Genomic DNA, 22,437 nt, shown 5'->3' with positions numbered 1-22,437 from the left:
TCGCTGTTGGGGTGCCAAGGGGTTGTCTCAGGTTACTCACGTAGTCGCAGTTGCCTGGGAGCACTCTCTGCAGTGTTTGTTCTCTGGTGCTCGAGCCGGGGATGTCGGGTGCAGAGTGTGAAGTCTCACACTTCCGGAGGGGAATCGTGAGTTCTTTAAAAGTTGCTTCTTTGTTGCAAAGATGTTGCTGTTAGTGAACAGTGCTGCTGTTCTCTGGAATTTCTTGGTCCTTCGGGTTCAGGGCAGTCCTCTGAGTCCTCAGAGGTCGCTGGTCCCTGTCGGATGCGCTGTGCAAGTTCTTTGAGTCTGGAGACAGGTCGGTAGGGCTAGGGCCAAGTCAGTTGTCGTCTCTGCAGGACTTTCCGGTCAGCAGTCCTTCTTTGTGTAGGCTGCAGGAATCTGATTTCCTGGGTTGCCTCTAAATACTAAATTTAGGGGTGTGTTTAGGTCGGGGGGGCAGTAGCCAATGGCTACTCTCCTAGAGGGTGGCTACACCCTCTTTGTGCCTCCTCCTTGAGGGGAGGGGGGCACATCCCTATTCCTATTGGGGGAATACTCCAATCTCAAGATTGAGGATTTCTAAAGGCAGGGGTCACCTCAACTCAGGACACCTTAGTGGCTGTCCTGCCTGGTGGGTGGTGACTCCTTGTTTTTCTCATCATCCTCTCCTGCCTTGCCGCCAAAAGTGGGGGTAGTGGCCGGAGGGGCGGGCATCTCCACTAGCTGGGATGCCCTGGGGTGCTGTAACAAAAGGCATGAGCCTTTGAGGCTCACCGCCAGGTGTTACAGTTCCTGCAGGGGGAGGTGAGGAGCACCTCCACCCAGTACAGGCTTTGTTCCTGGCCACAGAGTGACAAAGGCACTCACCCCATTTGGCCAGAAACTCGTCTGGTTGTGGCAGGCTGGCAGAAACTGGTCAGTCTAGGACTAGGAGTCGGACTGGTATTCAGGGGGCATCTCTAAGATGCCCTATGGGTGTATTTTACAATAAATCCCACACTGGCATCAGTGTGCATTTATTGTGCTGAGAAGTTTGATACCAAACGTCCCAGATTTCATTGTAGCCATTATGGAACTGTGGAGTTGGTGTTTGACAAACTCCCAGACCATTTACTCTTTATGGCTACCCTGCATTTACAATGTCTAAGGTTTTGCGTAGACACTGTAGGGGCATATTGCTCATATGCCCTCACCTGCGGTATAGTGCACCCTGCCTTAGGGCTGTAAGGCCTGCTAGAGGGGTGACTTACCTATGCCACAGGCAGTGTGAGGTAGGCATGGCACTCTGAGGGGAGTGCCATGTCGACTTAGTCATTTTCTCCCCACCAGCACACACAAGCTGTGAGGCAGTGTGCATGTGCTGAGTGAGGGGTCCCCAGGGTGGGATAAGACATGCTGCAGCCCTTAGAGGCCTTCCCTGGCAACAGGGCCCTTGGTACCAGGGGTACCACTTACAAGGGACTTATCTGTGTGCCAAGGCTGTGCCAATTGTGGGAACAAAGGTAGAGTGTAGGTAAAGAACTCTGGTGCTGGGGCCTGGTTAGGAGGGTCCCAGCACACTTTCAATCATAACTGGCATCAACAAAAGGCAAAAAGTCAGGGGGTAATCATGCCAAGGAAGGGACTTCCTTACAGTATTGTACTACTTTTCCATTGCTGGGAATTTATGCCTTTTAACATGTTCTCATTAAAAAGCCTTTAAAGTACAGCAGACCTATAAACATACTGTTGCTGGCAGGAAGTGCTGTGCACGACTGTTTCCACTACGTGATATTACCTTACAGTGTGGGTAACTTTAACATGTACTACTCAAATTTGTTAATTTACACTTTCCCAGCAACCACAAGGGTGATACTAAGGCAACTGTTGTGGTTGGAATGTAATGTTTAGATTGCCCAGTTTACTACAATTTTCACAATGGGAGGAAATGATTGCTGTTTAGTATACGATCTTCCTTGCAATTAGAAATAGTACGCTTAAATGGTATATCTTACCAAAGCTTTCAGGAATCAACATTTCTTCAATCCTGAAAGGATGTGGAGGTCTCTATTTATAACTTTATGCATACTAAAGCAATTCTTATCATGTCTTGCCTAAGACACTTTAGTAACACACCTCTAAAGCTTACTTTTGCCTCACTACAATCATCATGTAACAATTTTTTTGTAACTTTCTCTATGCAAATATTTTCTGCAGGATATAAGAACAGGCTGCAACTGACTAATCAAATTATTATTCCAAAGCCCCCAGTTACTGAGAGGAAGTGGTAAATTCAGAGTTATGCAGTCCAAGCTCAAGGACGAAAGAGCTTTTGGAACATGTTCAAACAGACTACGACTATCCAGGAAAAGTATTTTCACCATCTTCCGATAGCTAGGATGGGCCCTGTCAATAAAGACATTCCTGGCCCTCATCACAACTTTTTTTCTGTAAATGATTGCTTCCAGGCCTATGCATGACCACAAAGTCAGTTTCCGGTTCCTACAAGGAGGAGAAGACAAACATATAGAAGTAATTGAATAGGAAGTGAGTGAAAAATACTGTCTTTTTCTCTGGTCCTGTAGATTCTAAACCAATTGTTACACTTTCTACACTACTAGTTTTACTTTTAATTTATTTAGAAAATTGCATCTAGCACTACTTACACGTACAACAGCATCACTACACCTTATAGCCAATAGTACCAAGATGATGCCTAAGACGTCCATACTTCTGATGATGGCAATAGTAAAACAAAACAAACAAGTTATACGAGGTAAAGGGATGGACAGCAAAAAGCAAAGAGAATTAGAAAATGTTGAACATGTAGGCTGTTCTATACTTTTTTTTAAAGGATAATAGATTTAATTATGTTCCAAGTTCTGGCACGACCCTTGTATGGAATTGATGTCTTTCCAGAAGGAATGAGATTACACCAGAGTGACCTTGAATTTAAAGTATTTTTAGGTTATTTTTAGGTTAAAAAATACTCTTCCCACCCTCTGGAACCTCCTGATATGGAAAAGAATGTGAATAAGTACATGTATTTCTTAGGATGCGCTTTTAACCTTAGGTAGGATCATGTGAAGTGAAGTCTTGCACCCAGATGCATGTAGTTTCACCCGAAGAAGAGTGTCTGCCAAGTGAAGAATGGGCATAAGAAGATCACAGGAGGTTTTGTGAGCAGAATGAAGATTGTGTCGCCAAAATCAGTCTTAAACATCGCTAAACATCGCTATAGCTTGAACTGCTGCGCAGAAAATGGTGAACTGGAGTAAGGATGACAATCATTTAGTGATAGTTGCTTGACTGAAGTGAGCTACCTTAAAACATATATATTTTATTTTAACTCGGGTCCAAAATGAAACCAATTGATGCCTTCCATTTGCAATTCCTGTCGCAGGCTGGATAAAATGTGTTTTAACTGCTGAGAAAAGAAAACATTAATTTCAGTTTTCAAGGCTCGAGCTTTAAAACTTCAGAGAATATCCATGGTCAAAGCTTTTGCTAGTCTGCACAAAGAGGGTGCAAATGACAGATGGCGCTCTAACAAAAGGTTACGTGTCCACCTACATATTGTTATATATGACACCTGTTCTTTAAATCAAGACTCTCAGTGGCTCCAAGCAAAGAATAAAAAGTGCAGAAGCCAATGTGGATTCCTTAGTCACATCCCTTTACCTTAGTAGGGCTATGAGAGGAATTTTCTGTTAATCAGAAAAGAATGAAAGGAGTCCAGAACCTTTTCCTTTATAACTCATGTGTGAGCATGTTTCACAATAGCTGCTATTAGCACTGAGCAATCAATAAGGGTTTAAAAACAAAAAAAATCAGAGTCACCATTACACAGAGTAGGATAATCAATTTCTTAAGTTGTGCAGATTCTAAACTGCACCACAAATGGAACCCAGATTAGTAATCAGTGGGAATGTGTTTGTAAAATTTCAATACATGCACTAGTACACATTTCTCAATTGTTTTTCAAGTTCTGTGATCAGGCAACAGTAAGCAAGGCTGTTCATATTTGTCTGTTTTATTTGACACAGATTATTTGCCAATTCTTAATAACTCTGCAAAATCCCATCTTATAAAGATCTATTTAGGAATAAGGATAAAAATAAAGACTCCGCAAACACTGCACTTTGGCGTGCACAATAATGCCTGAAAAGGCTGATCCAGATACTCCTTAATTTTGGTTGCTGATGTCACAGATTTGGGATTGTGTTGCTAAAAAAAAGTTATGGAAAATGTTCCCTTTTATCCGAAGGCGGAAATCTGGCATATTCATATTTCTAGAAGCTCAAACTAGGCAACAGCCTGCAGGGTGGAAAGATGGCAGTTGTAAATTACTAAGAGATTTATTTGAATCCATAACATTTGAAGTTAAAGATTCAAATTTGGAGCAGGTCAGTTCCTAATGTTTTCTACATTTAAAAAGGCCATAAGACTTCCATGATAATGTTTCCTGGTGCTATCCTAAACCTTTTACAGTTGTGACCACTGCTAACCTGTCACAGGGTGGGATAACCATTTCTAATATTTATAGTTCACTTATTCAGCACCACTTGCAACGCCCTCTCAGTTCGTGGGAAGTGGGAACAAGATTACGGGGCACTGTAAAATAGATGCAGAATAAATCAGCATACTGCCAAGAAATGCAAGGTTACCCCTTTACACAACACAAGGTATTATTCAGTGTCTAGCTTACTCTACACAAAATGTACCCAACCAGATCACAAGATGATGCAGACGGTGGCTGACAATTGACAGCAGGTGGTGATGATTGTAAATATTGCTGCAGAGAGCAACATTACACACTCCATATGGGGTTTAGACTCTAAATGGAAAAAAGGAAAATCTTATATAGATGTGTCTCACTTGCACTGTTGCTAGCCAAAAGGAGTATTGTGATACATTGGCTGCAAACACTAAGCCCTCCCCTAAAGCTTTGAAGGAAAGATGCAGGTGAGTGGTTGGTGGCAACAGGAATCTGCAGGATTATGCTGAGAAGCGACGAGAAACTCCCGGATAATATTAGACTGGCTATAATGACCAGTAAAGTGAATATGGAGGAAGGGGTAGATGTATTTCCAATACAGTCCCTGATGCCTTCCCCATCCTCCCCACCAAGTTTAAGGGATGAGGTGCTGAAGCATCTGAAGGTCTGAACTCCTGACTGAAGGTATGATGGTGAAATAGGGACATGGTGGGTCCCCGGCCGCAGAAGGTATTTGATGTACAGGGATAACATCCTAGTAATTCGCACTGCATAACCCCTCTTGCCTGTATATGTTATTGTATTATAAATTGGGAAATGCAAAGAAAAAGTGTGCTAACAAAGGTTAAAATAAGGACACATTTCCAGCTAGAAGATGATCATCTGACTGTTTGGCTTGCATTTTATTTTACAAATTTGAAGTTTTCTTTTGTTAAGGGAATGGTTCCGAACAGTGGTTGTCTGCAATGGGCCTAGGATTTAAAAATGCTGCATTCTTTGCAGCTACAATTATGTTACGCCATTGGTGGCAATGTTAGCTAATCAGCATTTTGTCATTTGACGGGTGTGAGGAATTTTTGTGGCTTCAAATTATCACTAACAGGCTGGAATAGCATTTTAGTTCTTTTCTTGAACAATTCAAATTTCTAAACAAAACAGTGGTTTAGTTTTATTACTATCAGGTTTGTCCATACTTGTTGAACATGAAGAAAGGTATGTTCCCCTTAACGATATCATAATTGTTTTAGCAGACTGAAGAGTCTGGTTGATCTATTAAGGCACTAGAGGTTTGCTGTCTTCCAGAGTTTTCTTCTTTTCACATTCAGCTATTCTGGCTATTGTTAGCTATTCTGGCAACCAAAGCGTTGTGATCCTAGTACAGTTTACACTGTGTTAATTTAATTGTTACATTTCAATAATTTGTTTGTATCCTAACTCAAGGGAAATTTACATCACAGATATTAAGCAAATTTGATCATCACCTCTGCTATGGCTTTATGATATATATATATTTTTTTTGTTGGCAACCTGCCAAAGTATGTTTTCCAGACTTATTCTAGTACTGAGTGGGTTCCCAGACTATCAGTGGTAGCTAATTATTAAAGGTTATTAGGTAATGGTCAGACTACACCACGTCTTTGTCTTACAATGACAAAATGATGATATGAAGTATTTTGCCATTGCTGTGAGACGGATGAAAAGAAGATCGAGGCAAAGTGTTTTATTCAACAGAACCAAACAGAGTATCTTTCTAAAATGTTTTTATTTATAGCTTTTGTTGCTTTTTAGTGTATTCTGACATACCATCCCAGATTTTTTCATCGATTCTGGCGGTGGTATGATATGAAATTATTTCCCTGGAGAGAATTACCAGATCACATTTGGTGCTTCAAATGAGTGTGTAGCAGTGGGTATTTCTAGGAGTATGTTTTAATGACTTAGCATCAGACTCCCACCAATTCTGTTCTTCTGTCCTCCCGTGTTCTAGAATGATGCCTTCTAGGAAGGAATGTTCTTTACTTCATCATACGTTTTAGAGGCACAACTGATCCTCTGGCTTCCTCCAACTATGGAAATAGAGCTAATGTGTATTAATGTATCGTTAAGGTTGTACCAGCATTTCAGTGTCGACAGAGTGCTGCCAGATGTTTCACGGGTTCACAGCTTTGCTTTACTTTTTCTGCCCATGTGCTTCGTCATGAATGTGTGCTCTTCTTTTTACTCAAGCTTGTCCTTCCTCTGTGTAGCAGATCATATCTGTATTGACTGCTGGTTGCACGACGTATGACCAATGAGGGAAGATGGACTGAGCAACACAGCGGGAACAAGAGAGGAAGAGGAAGCAAGTGAGTGATAGTACACCAGAGTCGAGCAAAAGACAGAGAGAGAAGCTACACTGATGTGGCGTGCAATTAAGAGCGAGATTCGTTAGAGTTTCTATCTGAAAAACTCAGGGGCTCAGTCCTCAACATCTGTCACTGCATGGTTTTGGTACTGCAAATTCCGTGCTCTAAACCAGGGCATGGAAGGTTATTGTTGAGGTCCCTAATATGCTGGGGACTCGGGAAGGAGCTAAGATTGTCCCTGCCTTATGGCATGTCTGGGTAAGTCAAAAGCATCAGTGAACTTAAAAAACTTTTAATAAAAATAAAAAAAAACATTGTGTCCTGGCTCGTCAACCTCACTGTGAAAAAGCATATTACGTAAATAAATAATATACTCCTCACATACATATTTGAGATCTGTGTGTAATGAGCAGAATCACTAAAAAACAAAAGGGCGCCTTCACGTTAGGATTCATATTCCAAAGACTAGCATTGCTATTTTCAGGAGGGTTTCAGTGGCATGTGCTTAAGGCTTGACCTGGAAAGTAAAGCACAATGAAAACTATCTAAATTTGTCAAAGTTTTCAACATTGTTATATATATCCCTTGTTTTGCCAGTTTCTTACTGCACATATGTGTTTTCCTTTCTAACATGCATGGTGGAGGAAGCTAGCTATCAATGTAGTTTGCTGAATGTAGGGGTACACTATCCAGATAGTACAGGTGACCCTTATTTGAAGACAAAGGATAAAGTAATAACCCTAAATGCTCTCACTTATGGTAGTGTGGGCAAGCAGGTTAGGCTTATCAGAAGTCAGTGCTAAGCACTTGTTGAACACACACTGAATAAATGAGACATATACGCAAAAAGAAACTTGAGGCCAATTTTATTTTCATATTTATTTCAACACAAAGAACTTCATAAATGGGAAAGTACTGTTCAGTTTATCAGTTTTTGCAGTAAGTAAAAATGCCACTCAAATGCATTTTTAAAGCAGCAATGCTTTCCTATAGAGAAAGATAGATATACTGCATACAGGTATTTGCAAACAATTCTTGGGGGTCCCCTTTAGGACTTTAAGGTGATGGGGGCCAAGGCCCAAAGTACCACCAGCACTTCAAGATTACCTGCCTTGGACTATCTAGGTGCAGAGGTGCTGGAAGGTATGGTGGTCTTGTGCTCTATGTCCTCTATCTTCAGTCAGACAAATCTTAGTTCCTGATGTCAGGGTGCCTGGAGGAAAAAAGGGGAGCCACTCAGAAACAGTCTGCAGATGGGGACTTAGGATCAAGTCCCGAAGCTACCAACTGGGGGCTCAGTTTGTGGGGGTCCTAGGGGCAGGACACCACTGTCAGTTGTTGTGGACCCGGGCCAGGGAGCTTGGGGCAGAGGGTTTTGGTCAGCTGGTGCCCTGTGTATCAAAGCCGTCCAGGGTTCTTGGTTAGACCTGCAAAGGGGGGGGGGGGGGGGGGGGGGGGGTTGGGGGTAGTGCAAAACAGGAATCTTGGGTCACTCAGTGCTGGCCTCTGCAGTGCCGATGTCCCTCACCAACTGATTGGTCTTTGCGGCGCTGGAGTCTGGATTGGACTCAAACAAGCTTTGGTTGCTGCAAGGCACCTCGGGTAATGGTGCAGGGGGGCTCTGGTTGGCCCTGGTGTCTCCTCACTTGGTAAGGAGATGGATATGACCTCCTTGAGCACAGTGACCTACTTCTGGGTGACTGCCGCATCAGTGGATGCATTAAACAACAGAAGAGTGAACCAGACATTGCAGTTGGTGCCTTTAGGCTGCTGGGAAGTAGCTCCTCCACTTCAAGATAGATGCTGAAGGCTTGGTGAAGTGCTAGAAGCCCTCCATCTGAGGCTTTGGAGGATGCATAGCTGCAGGAAGCATCAGGTTGTCGTGACTGTCGAAACAGGAGCAGGTAGGCCGGCAAGATTTGGCGCCAAAGTCCACCAGCAGTCCACAGTTCTCTTCTCGCTTCTTCCGCTCTCCTTTGTCCTTTCTTTTCTTCAGTTGGACTAATCTAAGTTCCTGGTGTCAGGGGCCCACCTAAATACTCAATTTAGGGGCATTCAGGGTAGTATGGGGTAGTGGCCAATGGGCTACTTACCCCATGGGTGACTACACCCCCTATATGATCACTTCCTGTGGGGAGTGGGCATAACCCTGCCCCGGAACTCCTAATTCCACCAAAAACAAGATGGTAGAACCCTTCTTTTGTGGCTCACATCAGGCTACCCACCTTAGGGGTGTGACCAGCCTGATTGCGCAACACGCCTCCCTGCACAGCTAATTTCTGACCTATCCTGGTGCCAAATGTAGGCAGGGGTTGGTCTCCCCCATGTCTGGGGAAGCCGGGGTCACATATCAAAGGCAGTAGGCTCTTTGATGTCCCTGGCTCAGTATGCAGATTCACTAGCCATCCTGCAGGAGAAGACGTTAACACCTTCCGCAAGAGCAGGCATTCTTTCTGGCATCTGAGAGCACGGGCTCTCGCCTCCAGGGGGGTTAAAAACCCATGCCTGGTGGCAGGCTTGTCAATACCAGTCAGCCAGCACACTAGAGGACTAGTAGGTTTCAGGGAGCACCTCTAAGGTGCCCTCAGAGTGCATGTCAGAATAATTCCATAACTGGCATCAGCATGGGTTTATTAAGAAAAGGTATTTGACACCAAATACCATAGATTTCAGTGAAGCTATTATGTAGCTTGGTAACTTGTAATGACCAGTGCCCAGTACATACCTTAACATGGCTTCTCTGTTCACTTGCAATATCTAGCAATAAAACTAGACATCACAGGAGCATGTCTACTTATGCACACATGTCCTCACATAAAATATAATGCATCCCGCCTTCGAGCTTTAAGGCCTGCTGAAGGGGTGACTTACATATATTAGATGCAGTGATTTGAGACATGGCACGCTATGTCATGTTTTCACTCATGGATTGCACTGTGACATGCAGTCTGCAATGGCCGGCAGTGTGCAATTTGTAGGGAGGAGGTCCCTAAGGGTGGCACAATATATGCTGCAGCACTTAAGGACCCTCTTAAGTCTGTAGGCCATAGGTACCAGGGTTACCACTTAATAGAGACTTACAGAGATGCTAAAATGTGTGCCAAATGTACACAATTAGACCCTTTACCTTGTCTTAGAGAGCACTGGCACTTAGGACCCAGATAGCAGGAATCCACACCTTCAGTCAAAAATCCTCAGTACCAGTGGCAAAAAAAGGCAAAAAAAGATAGGTGACCATGTCAAAAGGAGCACTTTACCACAGAGGTATAATTGACAGTAAATAGCTTTTGACAACCTTGTGCAATGTTCAGTGCAGTGATAATTCTCTAATTCTATGTTTCTACAATTTGAACTGTTTTCAAGATAAAACTGTGCTCACATCAAGACAGTTTAGTGCTTTTCTCTACATTACTTGTGTGTCACAAAAATAAGAAGTACTCTTGGACTACTAGGATTACCTTTTGGATTTGTGTCATATTTAAAGGCAGTATTTGTATGTGTATTCTCCTTGTGACTAGCATCATGTATTAGTACTAGTATTTCATTAGAAAAGGAACATTCCTCACATACAGCACAATGACAAGGTTCCACGTGTGAAAATCTTCTTTCAAAAATAATGATCGAAGCTCCAAAATTCAATATAGTCATATGTTCTTTCATTTAAATCAAATTCTCTTCTGACAAAAGAAGTGTTCTCGACTTTCCAGAATTGACCCACTCGTGTGATAAATAATAAATGTGTGGCATAAATGAAACATCCCACACCTGCAGTAAGTTCTACAGCATTTGATGATCGGAGTGTGCAAATGGAAAATATTGTGTGTGGGAATCATGGTTTCACGAGTAAATATGCATGGCAACAGCAGTAAATTAAAGCACGCTCCTCTTGAATGGTACCTGTAAACTTCACCTTCCATAATCTTCCTTCCACACTGACCATAGGAATTATTGCCCATGCTGAAAACTACAGGAAAAAAAACCACAAGAACATGTGAGTCACAGAATTTGAAGAATAAATGGGCATTGCCAACTTTGATAAAGATCACATTATATTTGGGTGCATGTTTATCAAGGTACTCTTTGAACAGCCCACGAAAATAATATTTTGCTTTTAGGGAACATGTGTACCTCTGTAAAATGTTAAGCAAAACACAAACGATGGACGAAATGAGGAACCAATCAAACATTCACCCCCAGTCACCGATCTGGGTTTTATCCATCGTTCTTTTGCTCACCATGCCACCCCAGTTCAGACCCAGCCATATGCAAATCAGTCTTGACCCTGTTCCTCATGGGAACAGTCCAGCCCGAACTGCCAGGCCAGGTCCTCCCTGGACTGGTAACAAGCATCCTGGGACCGGTTTCAGGGTTTCACCCTTCATCAGCCAGGCTAGCTTGAATCCGGTGGCATAGTGAGCACGGGACCCACGTCTGGGCATACCCAGTACACTTATGGCAGAAAAAGCAAAGCAAAACACAAACGATGGATGGAATGCGGAAGCAATCAAACATTCACCCCCGTCACCGATCTGGGTTTTATCCATAGTTCTTTGCTCAAAATAAAACCCTCAGTTTGAACCCAACATAATGGGCGCATGCCCGGGCCCAAAGTAATGAATTAAGATGTTCAAAATTACCTATGGGATGTGTGAAAGCAGGGAAAGGAAACATTGATTTGGTTGTGATGCAAAATGTTTAGAAGAGACAGAAGAGATGTTGTAGCTTTGAAACCCATGTGCATTAAGGCAGGCTACTGTAACTTGAGTAAATCCCACATGTCACAGATAATTTTACCGCCTCACTGTACCATTATGTAAGAATGCTGGCACCAGCAGAATTGAAACTGCAGAAACAGCATACAGCAAATCATCATTTCAAGATAGTACACAAAGAGGCACAGGTGCTTCCTAATGTTTTTAAACGTTCTGAAACGCAATGAAAAAGGTTAGTTTGGGTAGCTTATTTCTAAAATAATTAAAAGACAAATTGGTGTTAAAGTTCTGCTTTAATGTATCAGATATGAGGGGATTACAATGTGACCAAGAAACAAGGCAAGACTTTTCCCCTTGCAAAAGTAAACACTTTCTACTATTTTATACCAACCACTTTAGTAAAGGGTGCATGTTTTGAAAAATCCAACTAGGCTGGGTGAATAGTTAGTGTATTGATAATTATTACCTGAATTTTTGATGTGATCTAAAGGATTGAGTTTGGTTGCAGAAACTACTGGACTAGGGTATAGCTAAATATTTAATCTTAAGGGCACTCCATGGAAGGCAAGAGCCTAGAGGACAGTGCATGGCATTTATATTTTAAGATGGACAGGCCCTTGCAGGGAAGTACAACAAAAAGAAAAATCCCTGCAACCACTACTAGCACTATAAACACAGTGGAAGGGTTATTTTCTGTTATGTCTGTAGCATTTCCATAGCCAACAGAAATTGTTTTTCTAGATCAGCTTCGGAGGATGTCTACATTTTTTACCAAGGCTATATACTACATACATAGCGGAAGGTAGTTCTTCATCCCCATCTGTAGCTTGAGTATAGGGAAGGCCTAATATCTGGAGATAAATATATATATACACACACACACACATTCATACTGCATACCCAGCAGAAGGTGGTTTTCCTAAGGTGTTCATAGTGACTGTTAAGAGTTAGGCCCTGATTTATACTTATTTTGCACCGCATTACCGTCATTTATTGATGCAAAAGCGGCACAAACTTACAAAATACAATTGTATTTTGTAAGTTTGCGCCGTTTTTGTGTCAATAAATGACGGTAATTCGGCGCAAAAAAAGTATAAATCAGGACCTAAGTGCTGTCCGATCTTAACGCAGTCTATCAACATAGTACAAGGTCTATTTTGTGCTACATCAATAGAATGTAAATATTAGCCTTTCTTTTACATCATGATAGAAGCCTAGAAGAAAGCAGTCTTTCCGATAGCTACACTGCGCACACTGATGCAGAATTTGTTTCTTTTATAAATGGACCCCGGCATGCTCTTGTGGGAGATAGTACTCCAATACAGGGGCTTTGAAATTGAATTTTAGAAAATGCCTTACTTTTACTTGCCCTTTCCTGTAGGGCTTTAGATCTTTTTTAAAAACATGCAAATTTTGAAGAGAGAGTGACCGATTTTCCTGTGAGAGGGGTCCTGGAGCTCAAACTAAACGACGAATATTCGCAAGTCACCCTGAATCTCCCGGAGATTAATTTGAACATTACTGGTCAAATCCTGGGACATTTGCCCAGATCTTACCATAACCATTCATGTGGCAGTTCCTTTTGAACCTGTCACAGAAACTTTCAGCAATATAGCAGGCTGCAGATGACTCATGCTTTCAGTGGCCAAACATACCTCCTTCATTGTCTGTCAGGACCAGGGAATGTGCTCTTCCACATGCAACCTGCAAAACCTGGGTCTCCTGCGGTTTCACCAGAGGTAATGGTACAGGGGATGGCTCCAGGACATACTCATACCCTTTTGCTGCAACAAGATAAATGCAAAACAGATTAAGATAATTGCTCGTGTACTTAAGAATCCAAAAAAAGAATCAATTATTCTAAACAGTAGAAATATAGTTTCAAGAGTATTTTATTTTCTTCATTTATACCTTTTGAAGCATCAGTAAATCAGTTGCTTCAAGTTGTGGCTCCTTCAAAATTTGAGACCTTAAGCCAAGAAATACATTTTCAAACACATGGTCTTCTTCACAGATGGTGCAAGGGGAAACAATGGCTTGGAGAATGAGAGTTTGGGGTGCACGGCTTCAGCTGGCTAGTTTATCTGTCATGTAGGTGTAGTCAATATCATTTTTTGAACTCCTTAATAGTTTCCAGTTGCATTACCTTTTATGTACAGTTTCTCCTAGAATGATGTGGGTGAGCATGTTGCCCGAATGAGCTCAACACACACTGGTACGACACTGATGCATCTAGAAGGATATTTATTGCCTGACAGACAGCAATGCTGAAACAGCGTTCCCCGTGTGTGGGAAAGAGGTATGCATTAGCAACGACGGTGGGGAGCTTGAGTCTGCCTGAATTTGCCTGTGTATCACCATGTTAATGAATGCATTTTGATCAGGTGAAATTGCTGCATGAATGACAGACTTATCTGTTTGATTGTCCGGAGAACAGTGGTTGGTGGAAAACCTCTACTGGAAAGGCGCTTCTGAGGGTGTGAAATATTCAGGGGCATCCAAAAATTTAACAGGGACACTTTGGTCTCAGCTGTGCCACTACCAATAAGAGGTCTCTGAAGAGTCTGGCACTCACAAGTGTGCATAAAGAAGAGTGGACGGGACATCTGTTTGTTGTTGTGGAGCAAAAGGGGGCTGGTCTTTGACTAGAAACTGGGCCTCATGCTCAGAACAGAGGGCTTAGCAAAACCGTTGATACAGAATGTATAGGAAGGACATATGGAGTGAACCTCTTGTCTAGGAGTTAGCAAGAGGTGAGCCCAAAATGTGGAATAGAATGTCTTACCTACTGTCTGGGGCTCTCAGTTCAATGGCTAAAGCAAACCTAATTCCACTCCTCAGTGCCCCTTTTAAGAGTGAGGTAATGCATCAAGGGTGGAGATTCATCCACCCAGACTTTTGCTCCAATTTACTGGCATACCTATCCATGGAATGGTCCTAAGTCCTCTTGCACAGTATGAGGTATTGGATGCCTAAGGCTGGTAGAATGTTGTACTCTAGTTGTAAACATATAGAGTCCCACAAAACCACAACTTGCAGTAAGTAACTTTGACCCTGTGGCCACCACACCCTGTATGCTTGAGACTTAGATTGAGCACTGGGTGCTAGTCCCAAAACCGAAAGTGAAGGGAAGTACATTCCTTAGTGTAAGCCCATGATCCGTCAGGATGACATAGACCGCACTTTATCTGTCCAAGAAGGATCTAATGCAAAATTAATCATGAGCGACAGTGTCAACTACTCTGTACACAATGTGTACAGGTTCTGCCTCTGCTGCCCACCAACAGGGATATGCCCTTATTGTCACTTTGAGGGCGAGGCAAACTAAGTCCATCGTCATGCTCCAGCTGGTCACTCATCAAAAAGGGAAGCGGGCTAGATCTTTTCTCAAAGATACAAAATTTTAAAGAAGGCCCAAAGGTTCTGACTTCACATTTGTATACTGTAACGCAGGACAAAGAGTAAAAAGGATCTATTAAATACTGCTGACATCCATGTGATTGGGCAGCAGTTACTTTGCCATGTAGTCGTAGCTGTACCCAGGCGCTGTTCTAAAGAGCACAATTATGTCAATGGCTGAACAAGTGATGTATTTAAAATACTACTTCAAGATGTGCCTCAATGACACTTATGAGATGTCCTCAGCACGGCAAGAGGAAAAGCAGAACTCAACCAAACCAGGTCAGAAGTTTTAATCACAAACTAACAAGTATCTTCCACTAATTAGTGTACAATTTCAAAACAATAACTGGTAGCGTGACATAGACCTTAGCAGTCTTCATACATTACATTACAGCTAAATTATTTGTTGATCCCCTTACAACCAATGCTATTTTACTTCAGCTAACATGATATTCCTAATTACCAATGCTGGATGGGTGTAAGGGCAGAAGATTAAGGTTGCTCAATGACTAATTTAGCCCCCCCCCCCGGTTAAAATAAAAGTGCATTTCTAGTTTTTATATCAATGTATAATAAACACATAATACTACTTAAACATGGTGGGATCCCCAAGGGCAATCTGCTTTCCACTCTAGCCACCACATATTCATTCATTCGAAGAAGGTACCCACTTGGAAGGTCTAGGGTCATTTAGAATATATGATCTTGCAGTTTACTCTGTGACTTACTTCTGTCTCTCCTGCTCCTGTGGAATCCAATCTGAGAATCCTTATTCAGGCCCATTCCCCAGACCTTGTTGAGATCAGTTGTTCTGGAGGATATTAACGTGAACCCATAGCCACATGCGGCAGAAGAAATCTAAAAAGGGAATTATATATGTGAGAAAATTGCAAACAACTCAATGGTAAAATAAGCTATAAAACATCTGCCTTATCAAGAATGCATGGAGTACATCGAAGATGGCTGTATCTTGCACTAGTCTGATATTAATACATGACATGGGAAAACATGCAAAAAAAGCGGAAATGTTGTAGTGCATCTAGACAAAACTCCCAATGTTGCAGACACAAACCTTCAACAGATTACCCATACTACCTGTAACAAGTTGACAGCATTTTACAAGCCATATACTTAAATGTTTTAAATAAACTGCTTTTCACTTCGTGAAAGCATATCTTGGATCAACAATTGCTAGAAGTATTAAATCACATGCAATTTAAGGCAGCAGATCCTGAAGATGATAAAGAAGTTTTGTGTTTTCATTTTCAATATACCCATGAGATGGTGACTGCAATATGTTAACGAAATGCAATTAGGTGAGAAAAGTGTGATTTACTCAAGTTTTGTCTCGCCATTATTTCAAACATAATTCCCAGTGTTTCCAAAAAGTGAATGATATCTTAGCAATTCCTATGCGGCCTATCCTGCTCAACCTCTGCTTAAGGATGCCATGCAGAAGGGTGAGGACTGTTTATATCAATAAGCATCGTTGGAACTTATGCTACTTTTTTTTAACCAGATCCCACTTTTGATTGCTTACAGACTTTGGCAGCAGTTGTGGATACTTGTCTAGATGAATGACACCATATCTGGATGCAGTCTTGGAAACTTGAGGCATATCAGAAGTGTTACAATGGGTTCTCTAGTTGGCAGGGGTTTGCACCCTGTCCAAGCAGGGACACTTACTCCAGTCATCGTAAGGGAGTTACACAGCTAAGACAACCCTCACTTGCCCCCTTGGTAGGTTAGCGTGAGCAGTCAGGCATATCTCAGAGGAAATGTGTAAAGTATTTTACACACAAACAGTGAAAACACTACAAAAGGACTACACACCAGTTTAGAAAAATAGCCATTATTTATCTGAGTAAAACAAGACGAAAACAACAAAAATCCAACATACACAATTAAAGGCATCAATTTTTAAAAAGTTGAAATGAATCTTAATCCATAGGAGTCAATGACTGAATCTTTTTAGCACTAAGTACCTGCATCAAAAACAAATACGATGTGGCCACAAGGGAGGTGATGCGCCAAAAACCACAGCTATGCATTTGTTCCTTAATGCGCAGGGGAGGTGGTGAGTCTATTCTTTCTTCGCAGGAGAGGTGATGCATCGGTTTCTTACTAGCAGGGGAGGTGATGTGTCAATTCTTTCCTCGCAAGACAGGCAATGCGTTGATTTCTGGACACGCAGCCTTGGCTCCTTAGTATGGTGCGGGGTCGATGAGAGATTGACACGCCCAGGGACAATTTGTGGAAAATCCAGACACACTGTGTTGATGGAGCCGTGGGGAAACAGGCTCTGCGTCGATTCTGCAGCCGCAAGACAGGCGCTGCGTCAATTCTGCAGCCGAGAGACAGGCGCTGCGTCAATTCTGCAGCTGAGAGACAGGCGCCGCGTCAAATTTTTCTGCTGCTGTACGTCGGTGTGTGGATTTTCTTCTTTAAGTCACCAGCATACACTTCCAACAGTCCAAGGACTGGAGTTGCCTCCACTTGGCAAGTCAGGTTTTTCAGCAGAAGATCCCAGGCACTGGCAGACGAAGTCTTTGATGTCCCTAAGTCTTCATAACAGGATACAAGTTCAGTTCAGGCTCTTGGTGAACCTTAGAAAGCAGGATGTAGAAAGCAAAGTCCAGTCCTTTCACTCCCAGGACAGAATCAGCAAGCAGCAGGCCAGCACAACAAAGCAACAGGCACCACAAAGTGGCAGTCCCACCAATAGCATCCAGCTCTTCTTCCTGACAGAATGTCCACAATCCAGAAGTGTTCTAAGTATGTGGGGTCAGAGGTACAGTACTTATACTTATGTCTGTCTTTGAAGTAGGCAAACTTCAAAGAGAAGTCTTTGTAGTGCACGAGACCCTGCCTTTCTTGCCCTGACCCCAAAAGACACACTCCAGGTGACTGGAGACTGTTTTGTATAAGGACAGACACAGCTCCTCCCACCACTCTAGCCCAGGAAGACACATCAGGATATGCAAAGCACACATCAGCTCCCTTTGTGTGTCTGTCTAGAGTGATTTCACAAACAGCCCAACTGTCATCTAAACCCAGTCGTGTGTCCCACAGCCAGGCAGAGGCACAGAATGGTTAAGCAAGAAAATTCCCACTTTCAAAAAGTGGCATTTTCAAACTTACAATTTAAAACCAACTTCACCAAAAGATGTATTTTTAAATTGTGAGTTCAGAGACCCCAAACCCCATATCTCTATCTGCCTCCAATGGGAAATTACACTTAAAAAAATATCTCAAGGTAATCCCCATGTTACCCTCTGGGAGAGTTGGGCCTTGCAATAGTGAAAAACGAATTTAGCAGTATTTCACTATCAGGACATGTAAAATATACCAGTACAAGTCCTACCTCTTAAATACACTGCACCCTGCCCATGGGGCTGCTTTGGGCCTACCTTAGGGGTGACTTACATGTAGTAAAAGGGAAGACTTGGGTCTGGCAAGTGGGTGCACTTGCCAGGTCAAACTGGCAGTTCAAAACTACACACGCAGACACTGCAGTGGCAGGTCTGAGGCATGCTTACAGGGCTACTCATGTGGGTGGCACAATCAGTGCTGCAGGCCCACTAGAAGCATTTGATTTACAGGCGCTGGACACACATAGGCCCTCATTCTGACCTTGGCGGGCGGCGGAGGCCGCCCGCCAAAGTCCCGCCGTCAGATTACCGTTCCACGGTCGAAAGACCGCGGCGGTCATTCTGACTTTCCCGCTGGGCTGGCGGGCGGTCGCCTTCAGACCGCCCGCCAGCCCAGCGGGAAAGAGGCTTCCACGATGAAGCCGGCTCGGAATCGAGCCGGCGGAGTGGAAGCTGTGCGACGGGTGCAGTTGCACCTGTCGCGTATTTCACTGTCTGCGCAGCAGACAGTGAAATACATGTAGGGGCCCTCTTACGGGGGCCCCTGCAATGCCCATGCCAGTGGCATGGGCACTGCAGGGGCCCCCAGGGGCCCCGCGACCCCCCCCTACCGCCATCCGGATCCCGGCGGTCCGACCGCCGGGATCTGGATGGCGGTAGGGGGGGGTCGGAATCCCCGCAGCGGTGCAGCAAGCTGCGCCGCCGTGGAGGATTCAATGGGGCGGCGGTACACTGGCGGGAGCCCGCCAGTGGTGCCGGTCCGACGGAATCCCCATTGGAGCACCGCCGGCCTGTCGGCGGTGCTCCCGCGGTCCTCCGCCCTGGCGGTCAAAGACCGCCAGGGTCAGAATGACCACCATAGTGCACTACATTAGGGACTTACTAGTAAATCAGATATGCCAATCATGGATAAACCAACCAGAAGCCAAAAGACAGGGGAAACCATGCCAAGAGCTGATAGGTCTAACAAGAGGGCTCTGGTTGGTATCATATCCTTGGACCCAACGTGCTTCACTCTCAACTAACAATCAATCAAACAAGCAGCAGAGAAAAAGATGATATTTCAGCTTTTTTTACATTTGCTGGTCAGGTCTAGATCTTTCCTCTGGCAAAAGACCACCAAGAATGCAATTTGTGGCTGGCCTAGTGGCCAGGGGGGTATGATCTCTGCAGAGCCCTAACACAACCACCTACTCGTCAGAAGCTCCTAATATCGAACTATGAAGCCCAAGCATCAGCGATTCCTCTCATCAGTAGCAGTATTTTCTAGATCTGTCAGAAATTACTTTTGAAATCAAGGATGAGCATGTCCCATAGATTATCTATATGAATTAGTGAAAAGACTTTGTCACCCAGCCCCCAGAGCCTATTTTATCTAACATGATTGACCTGCTGTCCAGAGAAGTGTGCAGAATTTAAATCAGCAGTGCTGGTGCACAAAGGAGCCATTGTAGCAATTCCCAAAGATACAAAAGGGATAGGGGAAATCAAGTCTCCCCTGACATGGCCACTAGCAGAAAGGCTCTACGCCTGTTGGTATCTAGTAAGGTTATCAGGGGCAGAAGGCCATCCTGAAAGTCAGTCATTCAACTGGAAAGAGCTAATGGCAATTTTTGTAGCCATTTAGCCTTTACTTCTGGAGTTTGAAGACCTATACTTCTATTGAGGATGAACTATCTGGTGGAAAAATCTTACGTGAATAGCCGGGTGATACAAGAGGCCCATTCTCTATCCCACAGGGCAGGCACCACACTCTTGGCTTTGACCAACCTTCTATCCCATGTTGTGTCTCGTCTACCGTGGCTGAAGAATGTAGCAGATGGTCAGCTTAGTCAGGTATTTTAATTCGACATTAGAAAGCCTTATGTAGAGCAATTGACATTTACCTAGGGGGTTTTGAACACTCGACTAAATGCAGCCATCAAAATCATACTTCTATGAGACTGTTCGCAATCATTTTTTAGCAAAGGTAGGGGTGAGCAAATCTCCAGTGGGCATTTGTTATATGTTCTTTCATTAGTTTGTCTGGGGAGCCTGCCTAGTCTGATGCTTCTGTAGGTAAGGCTTTGAGGTCTGAAAGAAAATTTCAAATAACATGGGTGGACAGAACAGAGCCTTCAGTCCTCTCCTGAACTTCATACAGATCTGCCTCATGCTAAGGTGCACGAGAAAAAAGGTTCCAGAGGGTTAGACAATTATATTAAAACACCACATGAGACTATTAAACACAATAACCATTGGGAATGGGTACGAAATAAACCAGATTTTTATCCAGTTCAGCAGCCCTCCCATCTCCTCCTAAAAATAAAAAAAAACACACACACCAACAAATGGATCACCTAGAATACAGTTGCACTTTGGCAATCGAAATTCCACCACGATTTCCAGAAATTAGTGCTTGTTGAGTGCATATGTACATGCATCAACATGCCTTCTACCCACAGTCCACAATCTGGGATGAGTCTGTATGTTTACTAGGTGGTAACAGATCACTTACTTTCGCATCTTTACCTACTTATGTGACTTTGCATCCCAGTTTTGAAGGTAAAGTCCAATTTTTCCACCATTTGACCTGGCAAGTGTCATCAGATTTAGCACATGTCCAGGTTTGCAGAAAGGTCTGACTGAAAGCAGAGGGAAATTGTTATGTATTCCAGTGCAGGATTAGTTATCAGGTCATATCAGAATATGCTCCCTATAAAGTTGCATTTCTTTTCCCTTAACTCTTCCTTGTCTGAATTTTCTATGTTGGTGGATTTTGTTACTTATGCAGTGGCGATGCAAAATGCTGAAGTTTTTGGTGTTCAAAATCCGGCTACCCTACACCTACTATGGAGGTAGGACTTTCCTCCGGCACGTTCATAAGGGGTAGCAGGTGAATGAGAACATTACTTACTTTCTCATCCACGTCCAGTCGGTACGGAGTAAGCTGCATCTTCTTAGGTGTTTTCCTGCCGGTGTCCGGAACCACGAAGCTTGGAATACCGAGGGCCCCTGTGAAAGAGAAACCCCAGACAAACACTCTGTCCTTCCTTTTGGCCCTCTCACCAACATACTTAAACGTTGGTAAGGGCTCAACGTCATTCCTGCTTCCAGCTAACTGGGCGAGGTGCCTGTAGGGAACACTGATCTGAAGAGGGCGAAGCCTTGCAAGACCTGGCAGAACGGTTAGCGCCATGTGCATCACTGGGTGTGACCAGGCGCTACGTTGTGTATACTCCAGGAACAACACATGCCAAGTCTTTCACTCAAAAAAGCAAAAGAACTGGGCATGGGAAAGTGAGGGTCAGGGTTAGCAAGAACGAAATGTCAGGCAGACCTAAGCGATATACAAAAAGCTCACAGGACAGTAAGCGCTAGAACAACAACATTAACGGGCAGGAAGACAACTTGAGTATGTGCGAAAAAGTGCAGAATTTTATATGAAAGAAAAAAAAAAAAAGAGGTAGGAAAAAAAGACTATATTCTACTGGGTCTGGTTAGGGAAAAGGATTGGGGCTGGTCAGGCACATCACAGATTGGTTTTAACCAAAGGACAACAAAAACCAAACGCAGGAAATAAAAGTGCAGGAAGAATAAGTGCTGGAACAGGAAAGTACAACTCCGCCATTGGCGAGCGGTTACAATTTCTACATCTGACGATAAAATTCTTCAGTCAACAGAGAACTTCGGTAGCTATCTGCAGAAAACGCGTCGGCACGACACAGCAGGGATCTGTTTACAACCCGGCTCATGATGTGAAGGGGGCAGCCTTGCTTCTTTACGTACTGGCACGGCAAGCATGGAAATTAAGGACGGACACGCCGCGAACAAACTACTGGTCGGCTTTATGTCGCTTGACCGCACCGGCTAAAATGTCGGTAGACATGCTGCACAAATGCCGCCTATTAATCTGTTTTAATAATCAAAACAGTAATGACGTTATCGAGATTCCCAATATTAGTCAGCATGTTGAAATAAATAAATACAAGTGCGCAAATCTTTTTCTTAAACTACACATACATAAAACAGGTGTGTGGTGTGTATCAAGTGACACACCTGGTATAAGTAGTTATTACATTTAAAAATTGACCTTTTATTAAAGACATACTTTAATATAAATATATATGTACATTCCAAGATGGCTGCTG

At 43.3% G+C, this 22,437-nt stretch overlaps 1 protein-coding gene across 1 annotated transcript in view; it reads right to left on the bottom strand.

Annotated features, from left to right (window-relative positions):
• Nucleotides 1-22,071, bottom strand: part of RCC1L (RCC1 like) — a 109,593-nt gene extending 87,522 nt beyond the window's left edge. The window contains exons 1-4 of the mRNA XM_069226912.1: nt 21,204-22,071; nt 15,665-15,794; nt 13,190-13,318; nt 10,720-10,786 (exon numbers count right to left, since the gene is read on the bottom strand). Coding sequence (XP_069083013.1) covers nt 10,720-10,786; nt 13,190-13,318; nt 15,665-15,794; nt 21,204-21,491 — 614 coding nt within the window. The 5' untranslated portion in view covers nt 21,492-22,071. The remainder of the gene's footprint in view (nt 1-10,719; nt 10,787-13,189; nt 13,319-15,664; nt 15,795-21,203) is intronic.
• Between the last annotated feature and the right edge of the window lie 366 nt (nt 22,072-22,437).

This window comes from Pleurodeles waltl, chromosome 3_2 (genome assembly GCF_031143425.1).
Source record: "Pleurodeles waltl isolate 20211129_DDA chromosome 3_2, aPleWal1.hap1.20221129, whole genome shotgun sequence".
Lineage (NCBI taxonomy): Eukaryota > Metazoa > Chordata > Amphibia > Caudata > Salamandridae > Pleurodeles > Pleurodeles waltl.
Note: the sequence above shows the minus strand (reverse complement) of the source record. Positions and strands in the feature narration are given on the sequence as shown.